The 17,606-nt window shown below is 37.7% G+C and overlaps 2 protein-coding genes across 2 annotated transcripts; one reads left to right on the top strand and one right to left on the bottom strand.

Annotated features, from left to right (window-relative positions):
• Positions 1 to 250: 250 nt before the first annotated feature.
• On the top strand, positions 251 to 11,231 carry LOC103466089 (ATP-dependent RNA helicase DHX15). Its single transcript, XM_008411460.3, has 14 exons — positions 251 to 419; positions 3,285 to 3,630; positions 3,784 to 3,977; positions 4,097 to 4,256; positions 5,529 to 5,747; positions 5,834 to 6,001; positions 6,088 to 6,174; positions 6,472 to 6,621; positions 6,770 to 6,878; positions 6,964 to 7,155; positions 8,632 to 8,754; positions 10,190 to 10,380; positions 10,508 to 10,677; positions 10,787 to 11,231. The coding sequence occupies exons 1-14, from the start codon at positions 355 to 357 to the stop codon at positions 10,902 to 10,904; spliced, it is 2,292 nt and encodes a 763-aa protein (XP_008409682.1). The 5' UTR covers positions 251 to 354; the 3' UTR covers positions 10,905 to 11,231.
• A 295-nt stretch (positions 11,232 to 11,526) lies between these two features.
• LOC103466540 (solute carrier family 22 member 7-like) lies at positions 11,527 to 14,930 on the bottom strand. Its single transcript, XM_017307023.2, has 9 exons — positions 14,335 to 14,930; positions 14,126 to 14,229; positions 13,825 to 13,979; positions 13,526 to 13,694; positions 13,143 to 13,266; positions 12,916 to 13,025; positions 12,620 to 12,834; positions 12,416 to 12,524; positions 11,527 to 11,929 (listed from the first exon to the last, which is right to left on the bottom strand). Exons 1-9 carry the CDS (start codon positions 14,704 to 14,706, stop codon positions 11,698 to 11,700), a joined length of 1,590 nt encoding a protein of 529 aa, XP_017162512.1. The 5' UTR covers positions 14,707 to 14,930; the 3' UTR covers positions 11,527 to 11,697.
• Positions 14,931 to 17,606: the final 2,676 nt, after the last annotated feature.

The raw sequence follows: 17,606 nt of genomic DNA, 5'->3' as shown, positions 1-17,606 counted from the left end.
GTGAGACATGAATATTTCTGAAAAACGAAGTAGATACTTATATTTCAGGTAATATTATAAATGATTTGAGTCAGCCATTGAAGTATCTGACATAATTTTATATCTTTATTAAATTGTTTTATTTAAAATGTGGCCATTTAAAAAAACAAACTGTACTCCACTATTGCTCACATCAGAAATGGAGAAATATGAGATGAATCATATAGTAGGATCCAATCCTGCAGGTGGCGGTGTTACAATCTGTAAAACAAATGTGGAAAAACACAGCGCAGGAATCAGGAAACTGGTAGTTGTTGCATTTGGCGCAGCACTGTTGTGTTGGTGGTACAGATAAACTACATTTTCCTAACCAATATGTCCAAAAGACACCGTTTGGATTTGGGCGATGAGTACTCCTCCAGTAAGAAGCGGTCTGACGGGTAGGTGAAGCTGCACAGCGTGTTCATACCCTTGGAACAATGAGGCTACGAGCTAGACGTTAGCCGGTGCTAGTTTAGTAAGCTAAGTACCAGCCAAAAAGCCGAAACAAAAATAACCTCGGTTGTTAGCGATGCAGCTTATTTTTGATTTGCTTCCTCTTCTCCGCACACGAGCGCTCCTCTGATACAGGGCTACAAGGGCTTGTTATTGCTTTAGAGATATATGAGAGCCAATGGAGGTGAGCTTATCTTGAGAAACGAATCATCAACGTTCTCTGCACGTGCGGGGCTAACGGTATTAGCCACATGCTAACAGCTCATTCAGGACATCTTCAAAGTTGAGCAATTGGGATAGCCTTAGCTGCCTTGTCAGAGATTGTGGTTTAATGCAACAGAATTGATGCATATTTTAAAATGTTAAGTATTATGCAATCTTTGAAGTTAGTAAGTTATGTAGTGTTGCTTTGACGCGTAAGTGTTTCCAGTGTTCAGTGCCATTCGCGCGTCTGTAGTAAGACATCAGTGCTATTTGAGTATCACTTCTCTAGGTACAAAGTTTTCTATTCTGACCCAACACCTTTATTAACTACCTTGTAATTCTAGTTGAGAAGAAAATTCATCCTTTGTTGTTTACTTGTCTTATTTGTATTCAGTTTTATTCGGTTGCGTTTTATTGTTTTCATCATTGTTCATTTTTTTTGCCGATTAGGTTAAGGTCTATTATTGTTTTGAAAGTATAGAAATGTTCTTTGACTTTATCTTCACATTTTAAAATAGTGCAATAATAGGACTATGTTTTGGGCTGTATTAAGAAGCGTAATGCCATCAATTTTAAGTGTATGTTTGACATAGAAATTAAAATTCCATTTTGTAGAAAAACCAGAACGGCACTGCTGAAAATACTTGTAAATGCAGGAATACATTATTCGCTTGGGTAACACTTTATTTGAAGGGGTGTGCATAAGACTGACATGACACTGTCATAAACATGACATAATATCTGCCATGAACATAAAGAAGAAGTCTTTATGAATGTTTGACTGTTGTCATGAAGTGTCATTCGGTAAATAATGACACTTTTAATGCAAAGTTGCTCTAAAAGTTGCATTGAAAGCCCATTAAAAATGCCAACTTTGCATGCTTTTGCAAATTATGATAATTTAATGCAAAGTTGACAATACAACTTTTAGAGCAACTTTGCATTAAAAGTGTCGTTATTTACCGAATGACACTTCATGACAACAGTCAAACATTCATAAAGACTTCTTCTTTATGTTCATGGCAGATGTTATGTCATGTTTATGACAGTGTCATGTCAGTCTTATGCACACCCCTTCAAATAAAGTGTTACCTTAGCTTGCATTGAATACCAAAATGGCCCATTCCAGTAGCCACAGCAACATCAATGCTGTCCACTTGAGTTTCTACAAGGGTTCTTGAAATGTTGGCCTCTGCACTTCACTTTGCAGTGATAACTGAAGCAAAGATCAGTGTTAATTTTTTTGACTGCATATGCCTATTAGCTCTCTAATATCCATACTCCCCCGTGTATTTCCCACTAAAGATAACCAAGTTACAACTATGGTTGTAAAAACTGTAAATAGCAATTTCTTAGTAACTGTTAGACCAATGGCCTATGCTATCACTTCAATACTTGTATGGGAGTTTCAGTAACTTGAATCTGGATAAGCTTTTACCCCGGTCTGTCTGTATTGTAACTTTATGCTCTTTAGTCTGGCAACCTAAGCTTCTCTAGAGCAGATTAAATGTCCATATGTGTCAAAAAGATTGCCCTGAGCGATTGGGTGTTTTGCAGTGTAAAGAAACCACAAAAAAACATGATGGCATGCAGAGTGAGCCTCTTCTCTCTTTTTTCAATCATTCTTACTTTTTTTGCACATAAATACAATCGCTATTTAATTTTTTAATACGCTTGTATGTTTCTTATAATCTGCTGTTTTTCATAACTTTATGGTTTTTTGTATACTTGTTGCAATAAGATTTCTATTTAATTTTTAATATTTATGTGGATCTTGGGGCTCTCCCTTTGCCTACTGCTGAGCTGCTGATGCACTTGAATCTCCTCAATAAGGACCAATCAATGATTATTCTATTCCTAAAGTTTCCTTTGCACAAGTTCAAAACAGACATAAACCCACTAAAAATTTTCTAAGTAATTCAACAATTGTAAAGGTTGTGGAATTGGCAAAACACAATAATGTCATAAAGGGGATGTGGGTTAATAGAATGATAAAGGATAATCTCCAGAAATCATGCTGAATTTAAAAGTGAAAGTTTATTGTTCTTTAGGTTTTGCTATAATTTTAACCTTGTGATGAAGCAGTGCTCATAATTGAACAGACATTGTGCAGTGGTAATAGAGGTTGTTTGCATTGTTATGATGTCCTTGTTTAATTAGCTTATCAGTAATGTTTTTTTTCAGTCAGTGAAAGTTGTGGTCTCATTTCCTCTTTATGTGGTTGTGGGTAAGAAATATCAGCTCTGAAATCTTCTGACTTAGTATTATTTCTCAGTTTAAAATGAGTCTCCTTTGGATAGATGCTTGTTTCATTAACAGGTTTTGGTGTTACTGAATGCAATACTTAAATGCTCATTACACACGAGCTCGATTATGTGAAACAATGAATATTCATGCTTTATACATCTGTTATTTAGGAGGGCTTTATATATTGATGTGTTGTTAGCGGATTTCTATTGTGGAAGATTTTAAATATTTTCGCAGAAAACCTTTAACTGCTTCTTCTCATACTTTTTTATTTTTATTTTTTTTTAGAAATTTGTATTGATAGTACTTGATTGTATCATGAAATTGTTGCTGATGAAGCATTATTTTTATTCTCAAAGGAGAGACAGAGACCGCGACAGAGATCGCGAGGACCGTTCCAGGGACAGGGATCGAGACAGAGACCGCGACAGGGACAGAGACCGGGACAGGGACTCCAAGCTGCTGCCGGCAGCTCCCTCTAACAGCATGCCGTCGATGTCGAGCATACCTCCTATCAAGCAGATGAACATGCACCAGCAGATTAACCCATTCACCAATCTGCCACACACGCCGCGCTACTACGAGATCCTGAAGAAAAGGCTACAGCTTCCGGTGTGGGAGTACAAAGACAGCTTCAGCGACATCATTACACGCCATCAGAGCTTTGTCCTTGTTGGAGAGACTGGCTCTGGAAAAACAACACAGGTATGATATTCATACAGATCCAGTGTAATCCGGTTTAAGAAACGGCTGGGAAAATCAAGAAACTTAAGAGTTAAATGGAAGATTTGAAAGAATCCTTTATGAAATAATAATATTCAAAGCTTCCTAAATTGTTGCCATTTTTTCAATCTTCAGATTCCTCAGTGGTGTGTGGACATGGTGAGGGCCTTGCCTGGTCCTAAGCGGGCCGTAGCTTGTACTCAGCCGAGGAGAGTGGCCGCCATGAGTGTGGCTCAGAGGGTTGCAGACGAAATGGATGTCATGCTTGGACAGGAAGTCGGCTACTCCATCAGATTTGAGGACTGCAGCTCTGCCAAGACTATATTAAAGTAGGGGCTGCTTTTCTGAAGAGGGTTTTTTTTTTAGTTCAAGGATGTTATTCCACAGGAATCAGAATTGATCTTGCACCAGAAATGTGCAATTTATTAAAACATTGTTATTTCTACAGATACATGACAGATGGTATGTTGCTGAGAGAGGCTATGAATGATCCTCTGCTGGAGCGATATGGTGTGATCATTCTGGATGAGGCCCACGAGCGAACTCTGGCCACAGACATCCTGATGGGCGTGTTAAAGGAAGTGGTTCGCCAAAGACAGGATCTGAAGGTGGGTTTTTTTTATTATATATATTTTAATATGTATTTTCTTTTATTATTATTGTTTTTCAGTAACAATAACACCATTGTTTAAGACTTCCAAGATTTGTAATGGAGATCTTAACGTTGCTTGGCATTCCAATAAGATTTTAGCTAATTCTGAGTTCTGAGGTCTCGTTCAGAATTTATAGCTTCCAAAATGGTTTTTGCTAATATTTGTGTCATGAACAAAAATTGACTGTTTATATTGTGATGTCACACCACTGAATACAGAGAGTGGACATCAATGTAAGTTTTACTGACATTTTAGAAAAGGCAGAATTAAACTTGTAGCAATATGTAATTATAATCAATTATTTGCATGATAAATTAAAATGAGCAAAACATTTCCATTCTAATTAATATTTTTTGAAGGTCAAATTTGTTTACAGACATCATAATCATTTTTATATGGTTTTTCTTGTAAGTGGTTTTTATTTCTTTTTTTTCTGTTTTATTTTGGATATTTAAAATATCAGTTACACTGTGAAGTGTTCTCTGCAAAATTAAAGTTTGTTTAGTCTTTGAGTGAGCAAACCTGCATCATAATGAGCTGTCATCATGATTAGCATAGTTAGCATTACATCTCAAGCATGTAAACTTAAATTTCACATATTTCTTCAGTTATAAAAAAACAGTATAATTTTTATCTATTTATTTTATAATAATAATCTTCATGTAATCAAGTGTGTCCAATTGAGATCAAAGGATTTTTTTGCAAGAGAGACCTGGACAGGATGCAGAAAAAAAAAACAGCGTTACAACATTATTAATAATGATAATGTTAAGGTCGGCCTATTTTTTGTTTTGTTTTAGAGGGGGTGAGTAATATGATGCATTTTAGTTGCCTTCTCTGATTTAAAAAAGAAAAAAAATTATTTGAGTTTTCAAACAACTTGCTAATTGCTAATCAGGACCTGTCGAGATAAAAATCCTCCTGTTCCGGTCATCAATTTTCTTTGGAGCATTTATAGTTTATTGTTACATCAACATATAATAATTACTGTGTTTACAAAGTAAACAAATGCAGACCTTCTTCACAAAGTTAAAATGCTGACTACTTTTTTTCAAGTGTGGGAAAAGTAACAGCAAAGGCACCAGCTTGTCAGGTTGCCCCATCACTGGTGACTACAGGATATTCATCTAATGTTCTGTTGACATGAAAGACTCGGAGCTCACATAGCTCCATAATTATAAGCATAATTTTTAAACAAGAACAGTGATCATATTGTCCTCTGCACAGGTAATTGTGATGAGTGCCACCCTGGATGCAGGAAAGTTCCAAGTGTACTTCGACAGCTGCCCTCTGCTGACCATTCCTGGACGCACACATCCTGTAGAGATCTTCTACACCCCTGAACCGGAGCGGGACTACCTGGAGGCAGCTATTCGTACCGTCATTCAGATTCACATGTGTGAAGAGGATGAAGGTGACGTCCTTCTGTTCCTCACAGGTCAAGAGGTAATGCTTAGAGTACTGTCAAGTACGTTACTGAACAGCGTTGTTTGTCCTGAATGAGGAAGACAAGTCATTGTCCATACTTTCAGGAAATCGATGAAGCCTGTAAGAGAATCAAACGAGAAGTTGACGACCTTGGCCCCGAAGTCGGAGACATCAAAATCATTCCACTGTATTCCACATTGCCCCCGCAGCAGCAGCAGAGGATCTTTGAGCCACCTCCTCCAAGAAAGGCAAACGGCGCTATAGGGAGAAAGGTTTGCTGGCCAAAATGGATCGGGCTAAATGGCTCCCGCTGTTTACATTCATGAATGAATATTTAAGCTGTGGCTTTCCCCTTCAGGTTGTTGTGTCAACAAATATCGCTGAGACGTCGCTAACAATTGATGGTGTCGTGTTTGTCATTGACCCTGGATTTGCCAAACAGAAGGTGAGTTAAAAGAAACCCTGTTTATTCTATATACAGTACCTTGTAAAAGTGGTCAAACAAGACCAAAATTGCACTTTTTGACCAACATGCATAGGACAGACCATGTCCACATTGTAACATGGAGGTAGCGGTATCATGCTGCGGAGTGGTTTTTATCAGCATAGCATTGTGAATTGCTTAATTTGGTATTATTCAATATTTATTTTACTTTTTCTAAGTTTGCTGGTGTTGGTTTAGTTTATCTGTTTTTTGTCCCACTGTACATGTAGCTTTAAACATGTGTGTTTACATGTCTAGGTGTACAATCCCCGCATCAGAGTTGAGTCTCTGCTAGTCACAGCCATCAGTAAAGCTTCGGCACAGCAGAGGGCGGGAAGAGCCGGCAGAACACGTCCCGGGAAATGTTTCCGTCTCTATACAGAGAAGGCCTACAAAACAGAGATGCAGGTGAGTCACAGTGGAAGAGGGAAGTTGGTTCACGCCCTTCCTGCTTTCCCTGTCTGTTTGATGTTTTTGTGTGTGTGTGTGGGTGTGTGTGTGTTTTAGTATCAAAAATGGACAAGATAAACTTATCATTAAATTTATGCTTTTCCAGGATAATACATACCCTGAGATTCTTCGGTCCAATTTGGGTTCTGTTGTGCTGCAGTTGAAGAAGTTGGGCATTGATGACCTTGTCCACTTTGACTTCATGGACCCTCCAGGTGAGTACTGGTTGATTCTGAAGAAAAGTCATGTTGACCAGTTGACTTGCGGATCCTGATCACCCTTCACTCCCCACCAATGCAGCTCCTGAAACGCTAATGAGGGCTCTTGAGCTTCTCAATTACCTGGCCGCTCTCAACGATGATGGTGACCTGACCGAGCTTGGCTCCATGATGGCAGAATTCCCGCTGGATCCTCAGCTGGCCAAGATGGTCATAGCAAGCTGCGAGTTTAACTGCTCCAATGAGATCCTCTCCATCACTGCCATGCTGTCAGGTAATGCCCAGGACTGGGCTGACACCTTCTGGCCTTTAAAAGGCCAAGCTCCTTAAGGAAAGCACTCGTTTGAAATAACCAGCCATGTTATTTCTTCGCATTATCCTAATAGGTTTGACTCCAATTTACGCCTGAAGACTTTATACCAGTTAAAGATTGGTCGATGATTATTATAAAATGATTATGACGAGGTACAGGCCAATCGGTATTTCAGGGTAAAGCTTCTGGCATCCACTGCTAAAGTTGAAATCCTTTATGAATGCAATTCCAGAGAAAGTGAATAACAGAGCAACTCACTACTGCTAAAATATTTCTGGTCCTGAAGATCATTCCCCAAAGCTAAACGAAAGTAATAGAAGATAAAGTAATTCATTCAACACCCCAACCTGCCAAAACAATAAGCTTACAACATGACGGTGAAATGATAAATAACACATGGTCCAGTTGGGCTAATAAAAAAAAATCATGCAATGGAAATTATTATTGGTAAGAAATGAAAGCCATTATGATAAATTTCAATTTTCTCCCAATCATCTACTTTTCATCTCAACAATCTTTGGGACTTTTAGCATCTTAGGCCAAGTAATCTGAGTCGGACAGGTGCAGTTGATTCATCCAACACTTGGAATATATTCTTGGCACACACTGTGTTCTGTTTTTATTTTTTATATTTTAGCAAACACTTGTTGACTTTCAAACAGTGTTGTACAAAGTGGTTTTAAGATGATTATATTTTATGTTTTGCAACCTTATTGTTCACCTTAGTTTTAAAACAACATCTAAGGCATTCTGTAGCTTATTTCTAAAATTGTAAGGTGAAGTTACTTTGAAAAGTCATAATTACTAGTTTACTAAAATATTGAACATCATAAAATTTACATGACCTAAGTACGCTACTAAAATACACTACTGCTGTTAAAATTAAAGTAAATGCTCGAGTACCTTTGCAACTTTTTAAGTGAAAGTGTTGGATGCGGTCTTTAAATTTTAGATTTTGTTTACCTACTTGAAGCCTTGTGTAAACAGCCTGTGGATAGGGCAGGCACCACTTATGTTATTTCAGATTTTGCTTAATGCTTATGAATTATTCCAAAGTATATAATTAAATATATTATTGTTTGTCAATGTCATGTGTAGTTAAGGAGAAGACGTTACATGTTTAAAAGCAAAACCTATCAGTCCTGCATCAATCAAACATTGCTGGTGTTTCTAACACTTTATAGTTGTGTGAAAACTCTTGTTTTACAGATGTGGTTAAATGACCCCTCACCCCCAACTCTCTACGAGCTTATAGCCGTTACTGTTGGAAATGACCTTGAGAAAAGCCTGCAGATCCCCCTTTGATAGAGTGTGGTCCTGCCCTGTCCCAACGCAGTGTCAAGTGCCCTAGCATCATAGGCTTTGCTCCATTTTTCTGTGAATGTTTGACTCATCCCTATGGGCGGCTTTGTTGGGGCCCATACCAACCTTGTTTAGTCCCACAGTGTTTTGTCCGTCCCACGGAGGCTAAGAAGGCAGCGGACGAGTCCAAGATGAGATTTGCTCACATTGACGGAGACCACTTGACGCTGCTCAACGTCTATCACGCCTTCAAACAAAGTGAGTGTCAAGCCTTTGTTAGTTAGGATGCTTTTCTTTCTTTCTTGCTGTTTTTAAGTGATGCCCAGAAAATATAGAAGCTGCAAGAAACCTTTCAGGCCCATTTGAGGGTAGAAGACTCGGATCACAGCATGTTACAAACATTTGGATATTAACAAAAATGTCAATTTGCTTTTTAAAATCTTCTAAAAACTGTAGATGTAAAATCTTGATGGAGATGTTGCTTTTTATTTAGTCCTAATTTCTCAGTTTCATTTGGAGATGAACAGTAAGAATCTTAAGTCTAACTTTATCAACCGTATTAGATTTTAATGTACATACCTGGGTTACATTAAAGGTTTTTCCCCTCTCTTCCTCTTACTCCACTATGAATAGCAGTCTTGGCTTTCACTGTTGACTTCACTCCCGATATAGTTGCAGTTGTTAAACTGGACTTGGAGCTTATGTTACAGTTCTACAATGAACCTTTTTGTTTTAACATATTTTATTGAGCAATTTCCATGCTTCCAAAATGCTATATATAGACCTGAATCACTTCATCTATTGACGTTCAAAACACAAAATGTGTCTCCCTCTTGTGGTAGTTATTAAAACACTTGAAACATCTGGTAATTTATTTCATTAAATGTACAATTAGATTTTTTTCCATTGATTCCATCACATAAGCTGAATTATTTAGAGATAGAAGTCTTAAAAAAACATAATCAAACGGACTTAATGCAGCCACAATCTGAAAAATGTAGATATGATGCTATTTCTGAGAGTTTTTTTTCCTTACCGTCATATATTGATAAACATGTGTTTCTTTTCTTTCTTTTTTTTAATCTCTTAATCCTTAAATTTTCTGTTGGATTGAATCTACTTTCTCTGGAACATAATTTCTTATGATTAAAATTGGTTACGTTTAGCTGTTAAATAAAATGAAAGTTTACACACCAGGATTTGTATGCGCGATAAAGTCCTGAGATCAAACCTCATTTTCCAAAAGTGGAATCAACAAGTCAGAGCTGGAAGAAAACTATAAATCTAAAACCTCTATCAGTGCAAATCCAGTTTTCTTTGCTCTGTGACAGCATTAATGTTTAAGGTAGTTGGGAAATTTTCATCTTAATTATTCTTTTACTATGTCAACAGAGCAAGAATGACCGTATAGTAGCCTCAGTTAGACAACCGTTGTAACTAACAAATGATCTACATCCACTAGTTTTTCACATGCATAACTGCTCATGTACTGATCCAAACAGGACTCACGTCTCATGGAAACAAGGAACTAAACCACTCATATTCTTTTTATGAAGTTTCCCATCCCTAATTTATATGTAAAGTTACAACATTCCAGCTTGACTATAAAACAATGCTGCTGTTCAGGTTCATTTAAAGCGTAAAAGTCTTGAAAGGCAGTTATCTTGACTCAAATCCTTCTTTTTTTTCCCAGACCACGAAGCTAACCAGTGGTGTTACGACAACTTTGTCAACTACCGCTCATTGATGTCTGCTGACAATGTACGTCAGCAGCTGTCCAGGATCATGGACCGCTTCAGTCTGCCTCGGCGAAGCACAGAGTTTACCAGCAGAGATTACTACATCAATATCCGACGAGCGCTCTGCACCGGCTTCTTCATGCAGGTCAGCTATTAGTGTAAAAATATTAGTGTAAAAAACTTCATCAGAGATGTTGATGCATACAATTTTTGGTCTTTTATTGCTTTTTTTTTTAAGATTGTAATATTAATAGTACTTGTCCTCCTTTCAGGTGGCTCATTTGGAGCGCACAGGCCATTACCTCACAGTGAAAGACAACCAGGTGGTCCAGCTGCACCCATCCACAGTTCTGGACCACAAACCTGAGTGGGTGCTCTACAACGAATTTGTTCTCACCACCAAGAACTACATCCGCACTTGCACAGACATCAAACCAGAGTGGTATGTGCACTGATAAGTTTATCACGAATGCCTGCAGGTTAACTGCAATGAATGAGTTGAAATTGTCATCTTATTGATGGGATTGTTCATGTTTTCCTCTTTGTTGCAGGTTGGTGAAGATTGCACCCCAGTACTATGACATGAGTAACTTTCCACAATGTGAAGCTAAAAGACAGCTGGAGCGAATTATTGCCAAACTAGAGAGCAAAGAGTACACCCAGTACTGAATATAGTCGAAGTATCCTGGAAAACAACCTGCATACTGTAGTTTTAGATCTTTCTGTATCATTGTACTTTAATGTTCAAACATTGGCTTTTTGATTTTTAGTATTTGTTTGCTTATTTTTGTTTTCCCCATCAATGTCGGTTCTGTAAAGTAGGTGTAATGACATGAAATATCAGCAGCAGTCATTAGATCCAGCTTAATATGATTTTCAAAAGAAATTATCTGGAGCAGGTCTTATAGATGTGGTTGAATTTAATTCAGGAGCCTTTGGAGCCATAACAAAGATCTGTGCTTGCTTTGTTTCTTAAATAAACGAGCTTTGACTTTATTTTTGTGGATACAGTTTTTTTTTTGGTAGGATTGGTGTGACAAAAATGATTTGGTGGGGAGTTTTTTTGCTTCAAGTTTGAACTACGTCTTGGCTTTGTTACATAAAAATTAAATGACGTGTTAATTCTTTTTGGGGTTTTTTTATTTTCTATTTACTACTTTCAGCTTGCCATAAAAATATGCTCATTTAGCATATTTGTACTGTACTCAACTGATAGTTTGAAAGTAGTCCCTGACAGTGACAACATAAAGCTTTGCCATGTGAAGACATACATGAAACTAAAACACAGTGGTGAATTGAGACTCAAGCTCCTTTATTAGCTGGCATTGTCTGCTTTACCAAGCAAAACCTACTTTTAATCTTAAAATGTCAACTTTTCACAATAAAACATCAACATTCAATTGCAGACAAATTTGCACAAATCTAGCTGTCAAAATTCAGTTTGCATTTTCCATAAAAATATTTACACTTTCTGATTCGTGTTAAACTGCATTTCTTCAACGTCTTCAATCGTCTCTGGCAGACACCTGTTGCGTGTCTCTGCCAAAGTCTTTGCCACCAGTCCTCCCAGTATAGCTGTTGAGCACAAGACCACTTGCGGAAGTTCCTTCCAAACCTCATCTAGTAACAGGATCAGAGGAGACACAGCAACACCAAACCGACCCATAAAGGAGTTGTAGCCCATTCCATTTTGCCTGCAACAGAGACAGAAGTGCAGCTCTTAACAGGAGACCTTATAGGCTCAAGAGATTACCTCTGCAGGAACAAGTGACTCAAGTCCCCATTGTTTATTAATATGTATAAATTTCCTTAAAGCTGCAGTCATGTTAGTTCCTATAGTATCTAGAAGCTTTTTATGTGACTAGCCATAGAGAAATGAAGTGCCACTTGTTGGGATGAAGATAAAATGTACAATTTGATTCCGTGAATGGTTTTCAAGGTCAGTGCTCTTTATGCAGTCTGAATGCCTGCAAGACAATATGTATTAGCAAAAATAAACAGAGAAATACAGCAAGTTCAACACATATCAGGAAAGTGCCCAAGGTCAAATGGAGGAGGGCAGGGGAGGGGGCAAGTCATTGTTTTAAACCATGTGTTTTCACATGCCTTTGGAAATCAAAGCAGCTACATTACTGTGTGATGACGTTATCTATAAAAGTCAGAGGTGTCCTTTACATTACCTAACCACAGTAGGAAACAGCTCTGAACTGTACAGCACAACTGTTCCAAAGGAAGCTGAAGAAAACCCCTTGCCAACAACAGCAACAACTGTTCTGGCCGCAGACATATCTGCGAAGAAAGGGGGGCAAACTTTCTTTTTCTAGATGTATTAGAATTAATTGGTTTTCTTTACATGATAATTTCTGAAGCAGTTAGTCACCTACCTTTTGGCATCACAATGTTGATTCCAAGACAGAGCGCAGATAACAACAAAGCTCCCACCTCAGTGTTGCGCCTGCCGATTTTATCCAGTAAATAGTAAACTGATATCTTGGCTGGCAACTCAATTATAGCATAGGTAAATTGAGTAAGGTAGATATTCAAGCCAAAGCCTGCGATGTTGAAGCTGATGCCGTAAAATGTTGTAGCAATACAAAGCCTGTGGGTACAGAAGTATTCAGATACAAAAAAAGTCATTTTGACCTGGCAATAATAAGGCAATAGCACAGGTTGCACAAACCATAAGAGGCCAGTTTTCAGAGCTATTTTCCTCATCTTAGGTGTTCGAACCAAGTCGAGGTACGTATAAGTTCGTCCTCTTGTCTCCTTGACTACAATCATGGATAAGGTCTGAAAAATGTCAGGGGTAGATATATATATATATATATATATATATATATATATATGGTCACTAAAATACAAATGGTCTAAAATTAAGACTAAACTTTCAGTTCTGCTGAATACAACCTCTTCATTTAGTGTGTGAATGAAATCTTCTCTTTGATTTATCTTGGCACATTTCTTCAGGTATGTCTCAGCCTGATCCAGTTTTCCATTGGCAATGAGCCACCTCGCAGAGTCAGGCATCCACCTGAGTTTAGCAAAAGAAATGGTTTTAATCCATATATTCCTATAGGAAATCAAACTTTGATCACGCCCATCACCCAGATGGAACAACTATGTTAAATATTTTATAAACTGATGTTTTTCATTAGCTTTTCTACATATGAGTACAAAGTTTTAATACTATAAAGAAACACTGAGTTAACACACTTGCCAACAAAACCTTTACAGAATTTCTGTAATTTATTTCCACAAAGTTGTATTCATGGGAATCCACCAAGTCTTACCTCCAAGTGATGATGGCCAAGATTAAAGGCGACGTAACACTTAGAATTAGCCAACGCCAGTCAGTCACAAAGTAAGCAATTGCTGCAAATCCTGTGTTGCCAAATGTCCAGGATAAACTATCAATGACTCCAACCAGTTTCCTGTGCTCAATGTCCACCCACTCCACACCTGCAAGGAAATATCTAAGTTTTCAAAACGATCAGACTGAGTTAATTACATAAACATATGTTACTCATAACCATGCCTGAAGCTGCCCAGGTCTTTTCCGGTTAGCTCAGGATAATCACAGATTAATTACAGAGAGCGGATGAGACGATGACAATGCCAGTGATGCAGAAGCCAGTGAAGAACCTCAACACTGCAAACATCACATAGGTCGTAGAAAAGACGCTTGCTACAGCAAACAGCATGCCAGATACATATGACACCAGGAGCATGATCCTGCGGCCAAACCTGTAGTGGAGAAGTAGTAGTGAAACAATTTAGCAGCATGAAGCTAAAGATACATAAAAAATAATATAAATATACATATATTTATATATATGTATATATATATATACAACTCTTAGTTTAATTACTCTATTACACAACTGTAATACCTGTCACTTAGACTTCCAAAGGCTATGGCTCCAAACATTACTCCAACAAAAAAGATGGTGGCTGTTGCTTTGTTTTTACCTCTTCTGTCACACACAAGGTCCCACTTTATGTAACAAGAGTAAAAAGGCACATTCCCTCCAAAAATTAGTCTTCTTTTAGGAAAATGTCCATTTTAATATAAAAGATTATCTACATAAAGAAAGATTACCTCTGAGGTTATTGTTGATTTGAAGGTTGTGTTGTCGTACACCCATCCATCCTGGCACGGAACAGTGGACGCATCAGTAGCATCAGAAGAGTTGAGCAACAGTTGATACTGAGGCTTCGCAAACATCCTACAGGAGCTGGGACTCCCATCTGTCTCGACTGGGATACTCACAGTAATTCTTTCTGCCTGAGATAAATTCAGAAAATCATCTAGCGAGCTGGTGTCACAGTGGTGAGTTGGTATCGCTGCGACAAAATTATTCAGCATGAAGTGGCAAGGAAGCGTGAAGCGACCCAGGAAGTTGATCGCAATGATCATTATCTGGAATTTTCCAAATCCATTAATATCAGCAAGAACATTCTCAAACTTCATTGTTGCGTCTTTCTGCAGTGCGATGGGTCTTCACGCAAGATCAATAAAGCAAGTAGATGAACTACTCTAGCTCCCATGCCTGTATACTGACAAATCCACCAATCTCTTCAATCTCTGCCGAGCGAGTATGACCTTTGGCATTGGGTGAAACCACCCACTGCAAGATTACAGGTGAAGGGAGTGAATATTTTACTTTACAAACTTGCTGCTAACATTCCCTTATGTATGAAGAGCTTGCAGTTATCTTATGAAGGCAATTATTTAGAAAGAAAAATTGGACCACCACTTTTGCTGTTGATTTGTTCATAAACTTCGTAGATCAGACGAAACACACAACAGTTTTATCAGAAACTGAAGATTCTGGCATGTTGAAGGGGAACTCTCTGTGGCCACTTCATTAGGTAGAAATCACTAGCAGTAGGTTCAACTTTTGTCTTCAGAATTGCGCTAATGTTTTGTTGCACAGATTCAACAACAATGTCTTGCAATATTTTTTCCTTACAATTTTTGCACAATATTAACTTGATAGATCTGCACTTGTTGATTTGTTGGCTCTAGCTCAGAGCAGCACAGTGAAATCGTCAGGTTCATAAAACAAAAAAGTAGTAAAAGCCTTCCCAGAAGATGGATGCAGAGTCTCATAAAGGGATGGAGCAGCAACAACACTCAAGTAGGCCGTGGCGTTTAAACAAGAGCAACAAATTGTGCTAAGAATCCATATACCATTACACCATCACTCCCTACTTCTGCCAAAATCTGACCACGACCTCTTGCAGTTGGAATCAATACTCGTTGGATTGTTTTGTTTTTATCCAGTTTTGTTAAGCCTGTGTTTTGAAATGACAATATTTTCAAGATGAAGCAAATCTGCTTTTTTTCCCCCGACCTTGCCATTAACTCTGACACTAATCTTCATTTTGGTAAAAGTTTAGATGCTCAGAGAGTTACCCTCTGAAGGGAAGGTATTTGCTTGTCTTCTGATTTACCCCTACAGTGTTGACACAAAGCAGGTCCCCAGCTTTGAAAAACACTGCAGAGCACATATCAAAAAAGTTATTTCACCTCATATCCATAAATGGCTTGGTATTTAGTGAACTTTTTATGTTTACACTTTCTAAGAGACAGGTTTTTGATGGTTGAGTCAATACTTTTCCCTTTAAAGACTGATGAGAGATTGTAGTTGGAACTCTTCCTCCTGTTTATCTCCATGCCCAACTGGCATCATGTTGTTTACTGGTTATTAAGGGAGAAAGTTGAACTGTTTAAACAAGTCATTGCTTAAGTTTTTAACACCAACATGTCTTACTTACTTGTCCTGATTAGACTTAATACAATTTTTGAAATTTTCTTTCTCCATTGTTTTCTTTAATAGTTTGTTTCTTTCATGTTTTCTTTTATGAGAATTTGAATTTACACTAAAATCAAAATTTACTTAAAAAAAAATTTGAGCACAAAATTAGGATATTAAACACGCAATACAGAACAATCCACTGTTAAATTTAGTCTTTAGTGAGATCTGCATAATGTGGCATTACAATGCATAGTAATATTATTGCTGTTGTACTGTATGTTTAGTCTATTCACCTAAAAAGACAGTCGTTTTTATGCCTCTGTAAGCTAGACATAAAAAAAGACAAAGCACCACTTTTGAACAGTTAATTATTTAAAAACACATTTCTTTATCTTGCTTGCAAACTTTGTTTTCAGATTTGTACAGGATTGTGATGAGTCATGCTCATACAGCACATCACTAGATTTACAGGGAAATGTTGAATATTACCTGGCTTTACTGATTCATGTATAACAGAGCAGCTGTTGGTCTAATACCTGTAATTTTGTAAGCTGCGTCTCCAACAATCAACACAATCCAGTTTAACAGAACTACTTAAAAACTTGAAGCCTCTTTTCATATGCCTCTTTGTTGACCTAAACAAAATCTAAATCTGTATTTCCCCAACAATTCAGGTTATTTTTCACTATGATTGAATTCCAACCCGTGAAACGGCAAGCCCCAAACATTTTCATGTTTAAACCACTCATGTGTTTGTTGTAAGCAAAAATAATAAAGACACCCTGACAATGTTCATCACATGCATGTTTTAAATTGTGACCGTCTGTCACCTTCAGCAGACTTTTTATTCATTTCAAACCTAACTGGATTTTAACTTTGTGTTAAAACATCAACAGGAGAGGCACTGGCTCAGCGGCTCCACTCTGCCGTGTTGCAGGCAGCGTTTGATGCAGGGCCATCATCATATGTTTTTGGTAAATTGACATAAGTATTACAGAGTCATATTAAAGCATGGAGTAAACTTGTGAACATTAGCTTAGCGCTTCAGCGTCAAAGCATCAACAGCAGCAAAATATGACTCAGCTGAAAAATGGCTGCATGTGTCAAGTCCTGGGTGATCTGAACGTCTGGACAGGGCTATATGCATGTGACACAGTGATGGCAAAATCTTTACAGGTGGCCTGGACACTTGTGCTTGCATTACTTTGGCAGTCTGAACACAGTCCACCGTCTGAAGAGACTATCTCCACCTATCAGTGTTACCTGGATGGCTGTAGGTTAAAAAAAATGTAGGTGTTGACAGAATCAGTGGTCCTCTCATCTATTAAAACAGCTTTACAGCCATTAAATAAAGACTGCTTCCTTTCCCCTTTTAAAATGTTTACTCATTGAAATTCTCCCTAGTATAAAAAATGACATTTTCTCATTATTTGGGATTTTATCATTAGTGGATCAGGTTGCTGTGAATTTCTCTCAGATATGTAGGTAATTTATCTATTGATGATAAAATTACTAATTCAGAGTACAGAATCACTTTGTATGATGGGGTAGTTGCTTGTTCAAGTCCTGTCTGTTAAACTACACAGACAAGCCTTAAATCCATAGCTGA

The sequence above is a fragment of the Poecilia reticulata genome, chromosome 1 (assembly GCF_904066995.2).
Source record: "Poecilia reticulata chromosome 1, P_reticulata-male-v2, whole genome shotgun sequence".
In the NCBI taxonomy this organism is placed as follows: domain Eukaryota; kingdom Metazoa; phylum Chordata; class Actinopteri; order Cyprinodontiformes; family Poeciliidae; genus Poecilia; species Poecilia reticulata.
This window is presented reverse-complemented; position numbering and strand designations above follow the sequence as displayed.

Excerpts from the sequence above, each read along its gene's own strand:
- LOC103466089 (XM_008411460.3), top strand. The coding sequence starts at position 355 with ATGTCCAAAAGACACCGTTTGGATTTGGGCGATGAGTACTCCTCCAGT. Across the intron at positions 6,175-6,471 it reads CTGGATTTGCCAAACAGAAG|GTGTACAATCCCCGCATCAG; the intron begins GTGAGTTAAAAG and ends TTACATGTCTAG. Across the intron at positions 8,755-10,189 it reads CTATCACGCCTTCAAACAAA|ACCACGAAGCTAACCAGTGG; the intron begins GTGAGTGTCAAG and ends TTTTTTTCCCAG.
- LOC103466540 (XM_017307023.2), bottom strand. The coding sequence starts at position 14,706 with ATGAAGTTTGAGAATGTTCTTGCTGATATTAATGGATTTGGAAAATTC. Across the intron at positions 13,695-13,824 it reads CATCGTCTCATCCGCTCTCT|GTGTGGAGTGGGTGGACATT; the intron begins GTAATTAATCTG and ends ATTTCCTTGCAG. Across the intron at positions 11,930-12,415 it reads CTGTTTCCTACTGTGGTTAG|GCAAAATGGAATGGGCTACA; the intron begins GTAATGTAAAGG and ends TCTCTGTTGCAG.